This window comes from Solanum tuberosum, unplaced genomic scaffold (genome assembly GCF_000226075.1).
Source record: "Solanum tuberosum cultivar DM 1-3 516 R44 unplaced genomic scaffold, SolTub_3.0 scf00911, whole genome shotgun sequence".
In the NCBI taxonomy this organism is placed as follows: Eukaryota; Viridiplantae; Streptophyta; class Magnoliopsida; order Solanales; family Solanaceae; genus Solanum; species Solanum tuberosum.
In genome coordinates this window covers 1-13847 of record NW_006239834.1, presented here as the reverse complement: position 1 = coordinate 13847, position 13847 = coordinate 1, and the positions used below count along the sequence as shown (strand labels likewise).

Genomic DNA, 13847 nt, shown 5'->3' with positions numbered 1-13847 from the left:
AGGTTTAAAGCTTTCTGCGTCATTCCAATATTTAGGATCTCTTCCAATAGCCCATGCATTAACCATAACTTTTGTTTTCAAAGGAATAGTGTATCCATTTATGTCTACTTCTTCCCTACATTCTCTTGGGAGCAAAAGAGGGAGTGGAGGATGTAGTCTGAAACTTTCTTTAACGACCAACTTTAGGTATTTCAATTCTTCGACATCATTTTCATCAAAAGTTTCTTTACCTTTAAAGGCGTTTCTTACCTCTTCTTGAGCTTTGGAGAGTACATTGGGATTCCTCATCATTTCCACCATGGTCCAATCAATTGTTGCTGATGAAGTTTCTGTTCCCGCAGCAAATATGTCCTTCATTTATAAACAAGTTACAGTATTATATTATCTTTTCTCGTGCTATTTATATTTGTACAAATTTTTTGACCGATTTCTATTGAAATATCAAAATAATTTACTTATTTTAAACTTGTGCTACTCTACTACCTTTGTTCTACAATAAATATATAATGAACCTTTTTTCATCACCAAGTTTATTTTTATCATGATAATCTTTTTCTACTTTTACTTCTCAATAATCTCCGATTAAAAGATGTCACATATATGATTGAAAAAGGTCCCACCCTAGGAGGGTAGATCAATTTTCCTATCGCATGGCCTCTTAGGGGAAATTAATTTCATTTCGAATAACAATATGAATATAAAACATGTATAATTGAAAATTGGCATGATAACTTTAGTGGTAACTTATGTATTTTCCCGTATAACAATAGTAGATTATGTCGTATATACTTACAAAAATAATAGCTTTGATGTTATCATTGGTGATCGGAAATTGATGGCCTCCCTCTTTCATTACTCTTAGTAGCGCGGCAACTAAACCTTCACCTCCTAATTCACCATTGTTCTTGTGCTCATTGATGATGTTTTCAAGAATAACATTTAATTCATGGTGGACATCCATAATTTTACCTTTCATTCCACATAACACATGAAGAAATTTTAGCGATGGAAATATATCAGCCACATCAAATCCTTCCGTTAATCGTGACACCTTTTTGACTAATAGTATAAGTTCATCTTGCTCTTTGAATACTTTCCCAAATGCTGATCTACAAGTCATAGAGCTCGCAAATTGAAAAATCCTTTTTGTGGCATTAACTGTCTCACCAGAAGATGATCGAAAAAATTCAATCATACCAAGACCTTCATCTTGTCTAATAGAGTTGAATGACTTGACATTTTTGGCACTAAGCAATTCCATGATGCAAATTTTACGCATTTGTCTCCAGTAATCACCATAAGGAGAAAAAACAATATCGCTCCCATTATAACAAACAATCTCGGCGGCTATAAGCTAGCATGGGCCTAGATGCAAAGCGAGGTCATGAGTTTTTAGTACTTGTTTGGCCATTTCAGGAGAAGTAACAACAACTAGAGAAACTTCACCTAATTGAAGGTGTATAATTGAACCATATTTTTTTAGCTAAATCTCTAAGGACACGATGTGGAGGTCCTCCTAACAAATGAAACATGCTTCCAAGTAAGGGTAATTTCCATGGACCAGGAGGCTAATTTTTTCTAATTTGGGTATTGGAATTCTTCCAATATTTCAATAACAAAAAGAGGATGTTTACCTTGTTAATTAACAAATAACCAGTGTACATAAAAAAAGGGAGAAGGACATAATCCAAAACCTCCGTATTCAACTATTTATACAAAAATAGAAAAAAGAGTGTTCATTGACCAAGATTGATCATGAAACATCATTAAAAAAAAAATCTTACTTGATGATCAAATAGGAAATTTTGGGCTAAGACGTCTGACGGTTGTTCTTGTTGACTAGCTACTAATAAGGAGTGGCGATCAAGTAAAGATTACTCTTTCTAGCACAAGTTGATCCAGCAGATTCAGTTAAGTCCAATTCACTTGAATTGATTCCATTAGGAAGTTTCCAATCAAAGTGATACAACAATTGAGCCAGTGGAAAATAAACATTAGCTAAGCCAAATGATATCCCAGGGCAATTCCTTCTTCCACTACCGAAGGGAAGATACTCAAAATTATTACCAACAAAATCCATAGAGTTATCCTCAAATCTTTCAGGTTTGAAGCTTTCTGCGTCATTCCAATATTTAGGATCTCTTCCATGCATTAACCATAACTTTTGTTTTCAAAGGAATAGTGTATCCATTTATGTCTACTTCTTCCCTACATTCTCTTGGAAGCAAGAGGGGAAATGGAGGATGGAGTCTGAAGCTTTCTTTAACGACCAACTTTAAGTATTTCAATTCTTCGACATCATTTTCATCAAAAGTTTCTTTACCTTTAAAGGTGTTTCTTACCTCTTCTTGAGCTTTGGAGAGTACATTTGGATGCCTCATCATTTCCACCATGGTCCAATCAATTGTTGCTGATGAAGTTTCTGTTCCCGCGGCAAATATGTCCTTCATTTATAAGTAAGTTACAATATTACATTATCTCTCTCGTGCTATTTATATTTCTAGAATTTTTTTGATCAATTTCTACTGAAATATCAAAACAATTTACTTATATTAGACTTTGTAATACTCTACCACCTTTGTTCTACAATATAATGAACTTTTTTTCATCGCCAAGTTTCTTTTTTTACTTTTACTTTCTAAATGTGTAAATTTTGTCATAAAAGTACAATTACTAGATCTATTTAATCAACTCTACGTAATTAAAAAAATATAATTATGTAATAATTTGAGAATACAAATGTACACTTTAATGACAACAAAAATAATAACAAAAAAATATACACAAGTACTTACTAAAGTTATTCTGACAATTTAGTTACATACTTTGACTTTATAGATATTTTTACCCCTCTATTTTTATTCGAAATAAAATTATTACCACCCAAAGACATATAAACCAACTTCATGATATTTACTTTTTTTCCCACACCCTACTTGTCATGACACACTATTTTTTTCCACTTCTTTTTTTTAACCATCCCTTCTTTACAAATTCTATACCCTTTTTCCTCACTCAACCAAAATGAAAAAAGGACCAATAATCTCCAATTAAAAGATGTCACATGTATAGATGGAAAGAAAAGATCCCACCCTAAGAGTGTAGATCAATTTTTCTCCGACAGACAGATTGTTTCTGATAGACGTTCCACTCAGTGCACACTTAATAAATAACATTAAGGAGAAGGTACTTAAAAAGATAATAGCTTTGATGTTATCATTGGTGATTGGAAATTAAAGGCCTCCCTCTTTCATTACTTCAATCAATGCAGCAACTAAACCTTCACCTCCTAATTCACCATTGTTCTTGTGCTCATTGATGATTTTTTCAAGAATGACATCTAATTCATGGTGGACATCCATAATTCTACTCTTCATTCCACATAACACATGAAGAAATTTCAATGATGGGAAAAGATCAGCCACATCAAATCCTTCCATTATATGTGACACTTTTTTGACCACTTGTATAAATTCATCTTTTTCCTTGAATACTTTCCCAAATGCTGATCTACAAGTCATAGAGCTCGTGAATTGAAAAATCTTTTCAGTGACATTAACTGTCTCACCAGAAAATGATTGAAAAAATTGAATCATACGAAGAACTTCATCTTATCTAATAGAACTGAATGACTTGACATTTTTGGCACTAAGCAATTCCATAATGCAAAGTTTACGCATTTGTCTCCAGTATTCACCATAGGGAGAAAAAAATAATATCGCTCCCATTATAACAAATAATATCGGTGGCTACAAGTTTAGGCCTAGATGCAAAAGTGAGATCATGAGTTTTTAGTACTTGTTTAGCCATATCAGGAGAAATAACAACAACTAGAGAAATTTCACCTAATTGAAGGTGCATAATTGGACCATATTTTTTTGCTAAATCACTAAGGACATGATGTGGAGGTCCTCCTAACAAGTGAAACATGCTTCCAAGTAAGGGTAATTTCCATGGACCAGGAGGCAATTTTTTTCTAATTTGGGTATTGGAATTCTTCCAATATTTCAATAACAAAAAGAGGAAAGACACAAAAAGGAAAAGGGAAAAAAAGTTTAAAAAGTTCATATTTTAGCCTTTTGATTTGGGAAGAAATGAGAATTGTCTAGACAAGCACTAATCTTGAGCTATTTTTATTTTTCAACTCTTATGAATTGCACAGATTTTTTAGTTGACTTTAAAGTTTAAGTATAACTCTTATGAGATTATTTTATTTCTTTTCTTCAGCTCTTATGAGATAAGAAGGTAGTACTATTTTAATCATCTAATTATTGTGGAGCAGGATATTTTGTGTAGCTGTCCCACCGAGTTCTTATATAAATAAGAGAACGGATTAAGTTATTCAATGATGACACGTAAGTGTGTTAAATAGACGGATTTGAATGAATTTAATTTTAGTTGGTTCAATGAACTCAAATAATAAATGAGTGAGTAACTCCTTCGGTTCTTAATTACTTGTTTACTTTTCGTATTTTATATGTTTTATTTATTATTTTGACAAATTAAGAAAGGATAAATATTTTTACCTATTATATCTTCAATTAATTACTTTGATAAAGGTAGAACTTTTTAAAAATCTGAAGTTTTTAATTCATCTACTTAATAATTAATAGGGATAAAATGATAAACTCATTATATCAATTATTATTTTCTTAATAGGTGTGTCAATTCAAAAGTGGTCAAGTAATTAAAGACAAATGAAGTATTGATTAGTTCAAAGTTACTTGAATTGAAATGAATTAAAGTATAAATCATAACTTAATTCGTTCAATTTATACAAAGTTTTAATTATTTTATTTGTTTTTTTTTATAACTTTTTAATACCTAATAATTTTTTTATTATTATGACTATATAAGACATATAAAAATATATATATATTTTTTGATAAAATTAAATCTCAAATTAATTTAGGTTATATATAAGTCTAATTTTTAATGGGCTTAAATGAATTATGTTAGTCAATTGATAGATCAATAACTCCACCCAAACTTGAATGAACTGAATGAGGTGGGAGGGTTGGTTTGATTTTGTCACCCATGAGGGCACATTATTCAACATAGACAATTTGAGTTCTACGTGGAATATTACATGTCAATTTGAGTCCTATGTGACGTTATACGTGTGTTGTGTCACGTAGGATTAATGTGCCTATTTATTAAATTTTATACAAGTTTAAGTGTCTACTTGTGCATACCTAAAAATTCATAAGTATAAATATGAAATGAGATCAAATTAAAAGAACATTTATATATTATGCCTTAAATTTTAGTTGTTTATTTGTTATATATATATTACATAACCATTTATCTTTTTATTAATTATCTTATATATATGATATCAAATTAAAAAATAAATTAAAATAAATTGAACTAATAAAATAATATGTCAACAACCACTCAAACTTAAACATGTTGGGTCAACCCCAATGGCACACCATTCAACATATAGTGGCTTCCTTCTTCATTTAAAACTTCTTCAATGATGACATGTTAGGTGTGTAAAGAAGACAAATTTAAATGAATTTGAGCAGGTTTTGAATTGAATTAATAAATGAGTGAGTCATTAATTCGTCCAAAGTTACTTAAAATTTGAAAATTGAAATAGATTATAATGCAGATCGTAACTTAATTCGTTCAATTTTAAAATTAATTGAATTATATAGCAATCAAATTTTTAATGACCTAAAATAAATTAAGTTAGTAAATAGATAAATTAATAATTCAACCCAAACTTGAATGGATTGAACGAGCAGGAAGGATCGGTTTGATTTTGTCACCCATGATGGCACATAATTCAATGAATAGTGGGCTTCCTTATTCATTTAAATATTTCTTCCGTTTATTTTTATTTATTCATTATATTAAAAATAAATACATTTTTTATTTTGTTCAATAATAACAACATACAACTATTATCACAAAAATAAGGTCATATAAAAATGACGTGTATGTAGTCTTACCTCTTAACTTATGAAAATAGAGGTTGTTTTCCATATACTTGTCTAGTTTAAAAGATTAAGAGATAATTTACTGTTTTATTTATATTATTAAGAAATATATATTTTCCAATAGTAAAATAATTTATATAAATTAAGAATGATTAGTAAAATTATAATTTTGTTTATTACTTCTTAAGATTGCATTAGATTAAAGATGACAAATAAATATGAATAGAGATGGTATAATTTGTGTTCATCATTTGAGATATGAGTTCGATGAAACTAGTAACTTTAGTTCAAACTTTATACTCTAATTGTCCCCAATTACTTGTTCAACTTTTATTTTTTTACTTGTCCATTTTGACAAATCAAGAAAGGACAAATATTTTTTACCTATTATACAAAGAACAAATAAGCAACTTTTACATATAGCAAACATAAAAATCATATTTGTATGTTATATCTATAGTTTGCATAATTGCACTACATAGGAAACTTTATGTTTGTTATGACTATTAATATGTATATTTCGCTATACATATACAAAAGAAAGCAATTGTATAATCTGTTTCGGTATACATATACAAAAGAATCAATTGTATAATTTGTGTTTGTATAAAGCAAGAAAGAGAGAAACACAAAAGAAAACTGGGCAGGGGAAGATCGTATTTGTATAATCATAAGTGTATAGGACTGTAACATCTCGCAATTTGAAATAGTTAGGAAGAAGATAAGAACTTGAAATAATCGTTTTTGGAAATAGTGACAAATCTGGAAATTTGTTTAAGTAAGGAAAAGTGAGTTTTTGGTCAACTTTAAATGGCCATAACTCCTAGCTCAGGATGAGTTAGGTGTACTTCCAGATATGGTTGGAAATTTCTTGGAATGATCTTTCTAATGCCACCGAGTTTGCGCGATTCCGAGTTCGTATGAGTAAGTTATGCCCTTTGGAAGTTGGGCTGTTGGAATAAGCAAAGTTCAATCCCAATTTTGAAGTGTAGTTTGGTCTTTTCCTTACCCTTTTATTTTAATTCGTTTTTGGTAATTACTTATGGTTCTAAACTGAACTAAGTCAGTTTTCGCTTTTGGAAAAAAGAGTTAGGGTTTTGAGAGAAGAGAAAGCCAAACTTGTTTCAATTCAGCAAAATTGGAGTTGTTTGAATGTTAAGAAAGTGAAGTTCTTGATGAACATTGTTGAAAGTTTTGTTGAATTTCTTATGGGTTGTGTTGTTGGAGTTCTTGCGATTTGATTCACATATTCGGGTGTAATTTCGGTTTGAATCTAACATATATTGAGAGTATAAATGATTCTAACTATTTAGGAAAAGAACCATTAGAGTTTAGAGGGTTTAGAGATGAAAAACGGAGAAGAAAAGTCGTCAAACACCTGGGTATAGGGGTGGGGCATCGCGCCAGCCAGAGCACCCCAAAAGGGTCCCTAAATGTTCACCCTTGGGGCGCCACGCCAGCCAGCGATCCCCAGACCAGTCCCTGAATGTTGAGGGCTGGCGCCCCGCGCCTCTCAGAGCGCCAGGGATGCCAGTTCTCCCCATTCGCTCCCCACCTTTTCGTACTTGTTCCTTCGCAATGTACCTATGTTTTCTAGTTGATTCCAACAATCTAAGGTACATCTAAACATCATGAAATCATCCAATACGTGAGATCATGAACCTTGAATCCATAATCCAATCCAAGTAAAGTTAAGATCAAAGTCAACGAAGTCGAGAGTCAAGTCTAGAAGTTTAGAAGCAAGTCAAAACAAAGTTTCTTAAAGCTTTCAAGAGTCTTTAACAATGTTTTAAATTCATTTTAAGACTCAAGTTTTCAAGTTAAGCAAATAGTAAAGAGTTGAGTTCATTTCTCAAAAAGCTATAAGGGAACTAAGTATTCCCAAGGAAGTTTATAAATGTTTTCACATTTGAGCAAGAAAAGGGAACATCGATTCTAAACGAGCTTTTAAGCTAAGTTTTGAGTAATTATATCAAATCAAAGAAAGAAGTTTTTTTTAAAACATATGAGCTAAGTATATTTTTGGGAGTAGTACTGAACACCGATATGGGGATGCGATTCCATATTAACTCAAGTCTCCAAAAACCATGTAGCCATCATGGGTATTAATGGGGTCATACTTTTTAGATGATCACTTAAGTTAAGCTAGTGGATCCACTAAGTTAAGCGTTCTATATGACGCAAAGTATAGGACAGTTCTGGCCGCGTGGGCAAGATGTTGTATCACCACTTAGGCTCATAGTGGTGGTTATCAGTTAGAGAATCTCCACAAAAACTATATTATTTTATTATATGAGTAAAGTTGAGTTTGTTACTGCATTTCCTTTAACGAACTAAGTTGATTTTACTGTTTTATAAAGCCTTTTCATATATTGCATGTATTCATTGCTTTATTCTGAGTTAAGTTATTCATGAGTTGAGAAGAACCAAGGTAAGTGTTTCTTTCAAAATCTTTTCAAGCCTTTATATTTGTTTAGCATTCCAACTCACATACTCGTACATTAAATGTACTGATGCCAGTTGTCCTGCATCGTCTTATGATGCAAACACATGTAGCCAGGATCAGCATCCAGCGCCTCGTTGATCCGGCTTGAGCATTTAGAGTTTGTGGTGAGCCTCCTTGCATTTAGATGACTCCTTTATTTGCTTTCTAGTCCTTCAGATGTTAGAATGATCGGGGGTCCTGTCCCAACATCCCTCTTTGTTTTAGAGGCTTCGTAAATAGTTAGTAGGTAGACATCTTTACATTATTATTTCATATGTTAAGACTTTAGTTGCCATTTTGGCTTAGTTGAATGTTGACCATTAAACATTCTGAGTTATTTCACTAAAGTTATTTGAGTAAGTTTATTTGATTATAGTAAAATGTTTAGAGTCTTTTGCTGAGTCAGTAAGCCAGGCCAAGGGTTCGCTTGGGGCCAACAATGGTCTTCGAGTGCCGGCCACGTCCAAGGTGTTTCTTGGGGTGTGACAAACTTGGTATCAGAGCACAGATTTCAAGAGTCATAGGGAGTCTATGAAGCCGTGTCTGTAGAGTCCTAGTTATCGGTGTGAAGCACGCCACATCTATAATTAGGAGGCTGTAACATTTAGGAACTACCTCACTTCTTTCATATTTATTTCGTGCGATAGAGTTACTCTCTATAAAAGTTTCCTTCTAATTCGTGCTTGCGAGTGTTTCAGATAATCATGCTTCCATGAAGAGCAGTCAGAAGTCGTCCAGCTAGGAGGAATGTTGAGGGACAAACGTTACCTAATGCACCTGAAGTGCAACCTCGAGGAGAAGTCACTAATTCTGAGTTCAGAGAGGCTATAAGAATGCTCAGTCAAGTTGTGACTAACCAAGCTGGGCAGTAGAGAGAAGCTCGACAAGAAGAGGCTGACACTTCAAGGATTCGTGAGTTCTTGAGGATGAACCCTCTAAGCTTCACGGGTTCCAGCACTGCAGAGGATCCAGAGAACTTCATTGAGGAACTAAAAAAGGTGTTCGATGTGATGCATGTTACTGATACTGTGAGAGTTGAGCTAGCTGCATATCAGATGAAAAATGTTGCTTAGGACCTGGTTTGATTAGTGGAAAGAGGGTAGAGCTGAGGATGCACCACCTGCGAGTTGGGCCTGTTTTGAGGAAGCTTTCTTGAGGTGTTTCTTTCCCCGAGAACTGAAAGAGGCCAAGGTACGTAAGTTCCTCACACTTAAGCAGGATTTTCTAAGTGTTCATGAATATGGGTTGAAGTTCACCCAACTATCCCGTTATGCTTCGGAGATGGTTAAGGACATGAGAAGTAGAATGAGCTTGTTCGTTATTGGGTTGGGCCGTCTATCAATCAAAGAGGATCGAGCATCAATGATTATTTGAGACATGGACATTTCGAGGTTGATGGTTTATGTGCAGCAGGTTGATGAAGAAAAGTTGAAAGACAAGGAAGAATTCAGAAATAAGAAAGTAAAGACAGGGAACGAGTCTGGGCACCAGAAGGTTAGTGTAAATCGTCCGTCTTTTCAGAAGCAAAAGGGACTTGCACCATCATCTACTAGTGCACCTGCACCCAAAAACAAAAGTGAGTATAATGGCCAGAATTCACAAAACTTCAGAGCTAGACCTGCATAGTCTCAAAGTAGTGTGGCACAAGGAGGTAACTGGGCTCCTACATGTGCTAAGTGTGGTAGGATCCACCCAGATAAGTGTTGTGATGGCCAGACAGGTTGTTTCAAGTGTGGGCAAGTGGGTCTCTTCCTGAAGGAATGTCCTAAGAATAGGCAAGGTAGTGGAAATCAGGTCAATAGAGCCCAATTTTCATCAGTTGCTCCACCAGACAGGGTTGCACCTAGGGGAGCTACTTCCAGTACTGGCGGAGGAGCAAACCGCCTCTATGCGATCACGAGTCGCCAAGAGCAAGAGAACTCTCCAGATGTTGTCACTGGTATGATCAAAGTCTTTACTTTTGATGTTTATGTTTTGCTAGACCCAGGAGCAAGTTTATCTTTTGTAACCCCTTATGTTGCAAATAAGTTTGATGTTCTTCTTGAGAAACTTTGTGAACCCTTTTGTGTTTCTACACCTGTTGGAGAGTCTATTCTAGCATAAAGAGTCTATCGTGATTGTCCCGTTTTCATCAATCACAACAGCACCATGGTTGATTTAGTTGAGTTAGACATGGTGAATTTCGATGTCATTCTAGGTATGGACTGGCTCCATGCCTGTTATGCATTAATAGATTGAAGAACTCGAGTTGTCAAGTTTCAGATTCCTAATGAGCCAGTCATAGAGTGGAGTAGTAGTTCAACAGTGCCTAGGGGTCGTTTCATTTCGTACCTTAAGGCGAGAAAGTTAGTTTCAAAGGGTTGTATCTATCATTTAGTCTGAATTAATGACTCTAGTGTTGAGATATCTCCCATTCAATCAGTTCATATAGTAAGAGAGTTTCCAGAAGTCTTTCCTGAATTTTACATAATACAATGTTAAGTAGTATTATAAATAACAATATACTCATGTAATCTCATAAAGATGATACAAGCTTAAGTTATTTCTACTAGACTCTTAGATCAATAATATACTAAATTAAACAAGAATAACAGCACATGTTAGTTATTAATTTAAATTTCCTACGTTAGAATAAAAAATTAAGTCAGAAGCCTTCATCGATTTTAAATTTTATTAAAATATATGCATAAATAGAGGATAAAATAAAAATAAATGCACGATTATATATATATAAATAAATGCACGATTTATATATATATATATATAAAGGATAAAATTAAATTTCAAATAGTCGATATAAATAAATAGAAAACTATTTACAATTCAAAATCCCACAATAGTTTTAGTTTCAAAGAAGTTACACACGTTCTTGAAAATTTCATATCCTATATTTGAAACCATATTTCCATAAAATACGACTAAAAAATAAAATCGCTTTTTTAAAATTTATTTATTTACCTTACTTAGATGTTAAATTATTATATAAAAAAACTTCAAAAAAAAAACGTAGTTGATTATAGATATTAGAATAGTATAATAACAAGTAAAATTGTGTACTAAAACATTAAGTTAATATGATCATATAAATAGTAATAAAGTAGTATTATAACAATTTTTTAAAAAAAAAAAAGTGAAGGACAAAATTTGAAATTATTTTAATTTAAAAATATTCGCGCAACGCGCGCGAGTACGAATAGTAGTTAATGTAAAAAAAAAAGTACATAATATCACGTCCACAAATAATAACTCACCTAACAGGAGGAACTAGAAGAAAAAATTAGCCTATTTCAAATAGTATAGAAATATTTTAAGCCTTTTCCCAATTTGTCTTTACTACAGAAACCTATTTGCCCAAAAAAAAAGAATCTATAAAAAGGCATATGCAACAACCTTTTGAAGAACTTATAATTGAACCAAAAATAACCATCCTTTCTCTTCCCAAAAATGGAGTTGTTCAACTTAATTTCCATTTCCCTTTTTGTATTTTTCCTCTTTTTATTAAAGAAATTGAAGAATTCCAATAGCCAAATTAACAAAAGATTGCCTCCTGGTCCATGGAAATTACCATTTGTTGGAAGTATGTTTCATATGGTTGGTGGACTTCCACATCGTGTCCTTAGAGATTTAGCCAAAAAAATATTGTCCAATTATGCACCTTCAACTAGGTGAAGTTTCTCTAGTTGTTGTTACTTCTCCTATCATGGCTAAACAAGTGTTAAAAACTCATGACCTCGCTTTTGCATCTAGGCCAAGACTTTTGGCCTCCGAAATTGTCTTTTATAATTGTACAGATATTGCATTTTGTCCATATGGTGATTACTGGAGACAAATGCGCAAAATTTGTGTCTTAAAAGTGCTTAGTGGGAAAAATGTTCGGTCATTCAGTTCAATTAGACAAGATGAAACTCTTCGTCTAGTTGAATTTTTTAGATCATCATACACTGGTGAATCAATTAATGTAACAAAAAGGATTTCGTTATTCACAAGCTTTATAATATGTCGATCAGCATTTGGGACGATATTCAAGGAGCAAGATGAATTTATACGAGTAATGAAAAGTGTGACATCTTTATTGGAAGGGTTCAATGTGGCTGACATATTCCCATCTTTGAAATTTCTTCATGTGTTAAGTGGAATGAAAGGTAAAATTATGTATCTCCACCATAAGGTAGATACCATTGTTGAGAATGTTATAAATGAGCACAAGAAAAATCTTGTAATTGGGAAGACTAATGGTGAATTAGGAGGTGAAGATTTAATTGATGTACTATTGAGACTTATGGAAGATGGAGACCTTCAATTTCCAATCACCAATGACAACATCAAAGCTATTGTTTATGTAAGTACTTACTATATACTATACAATTTTGCCTAATTATTATTTAACATATACTTGAGGTGTGTTTGGTATGAAAGAAATATATTTTGGACTTTTTTTTAAAAAAAGGAGTCTCTTACTTATTTTTTGACGTTTGATAAATAAATAAAAATAATTTGTATAATGTAGGTAAATATTATCGCGATGAAAATAGAGAGTAGGAGTGTAGGGGTGATGGTGATAGGGACTATAGTATAGGAGCTTTGTCAAACAATTCAAACAATTAGATAAATAACACGTACGTGTGAATGAATTTAACCTTGTAACTTGCTCTCAAATGTAGGACATGTTTTCAGCAGGAATAGAAACAACATCAACCATAATTGACTGGGCCATGGTGGAAATGATTAAGAATTCAAGTATACTTTTCAAAGCTCAAGCAGAGGTAAGGGAAGCCTTTAGAGGAAAAGAAACTTTTGATGAAAATAATATCGAAGAACTGAAATATCTAAAACTAATCGTTAAAGAAATTTTAAGACTCCACCCTCCGCTTCCACTTATGCTCCCAAGAGAATGTAGGGAAGTAGTAGATATAGATGGCTATACTATTCCTTCGAAAACAAAATTAATAGTTAATGTATGGGCTATTGGAAGAGATCCAAAAAATTGGGATGATGCAGAAAGCTTTAAATCTGAGAGATTTGAGCAAAGTTCGGTGGATTTTGCTGGTAATAATTTTGAATTTCTTCCATTTGGTAGTGGAAGGAGGATTTGTCCTGGAATATCATTTGGTTTAGCTAATGTATATTTGCCTTTGGCTAACTTATTATATCACTTTGATTGGAAACTTCCTCCTGGCATTAAATCAAGTGATCTTGACATGACTGAGTCGGACGGAGCAAGTTGTCCTAGAAAGAGTAACCTTCACTTGATCAAGACTCCCTATCAACCTTCTCAAGCGTGACTCAATGGCATCAAACTTTATTTTAAGAAAGATTTAAAGTAATTTTTTTTTACACTAATGTAGTGATTGCCTTATAAAGCTCACTACGTGTAACATGTTGCTTCTCCCTCTCCCTCTTGCTTTTAATTTATT

General features: G+C 32.9%; 1 protein-coding gene and 2 pseudogenes across 1 annotated transcript in view; 1 reads left to right on the top strand and 2 right to left on the bottom strand.

Annotated features, from left to right (window-relative positions):
• Positions 1–1620, bottom strand: part of LOC102594876 (premnaspirodiene oxygenase-like) — a 3530-nt pseudogene extending 1910 nt beyond the window's left edge.
• The window catches only part of LOC102594554 (premnaspirodiene oxygenase-like), a 23858-nt gene extending 10048 nt beyond the window's left edge, over positions 1–13810 (top strand). The window contains exons 2-3 of the mRNA XM_015305654.1: positions 12576–12772; positions 13095–13810. Coding sequence (XP_015161140.1) covers positions 12576–12772; positions 13095–13715 — 818 coding nt within the window. The 3' untranslated portion in view covers positions 13716–13810. The remainder of the gene's footprint in view (positions 1–12575; positions 12773–13094) is intronic.
• LOC102595214 (premnaspirodiene oxygenase-like) lies at positions 1715–4108 on the bottom strand (annotated as a pseudogene).
• Positions 13811–13847: the final 37 nt, after the last annotated feature.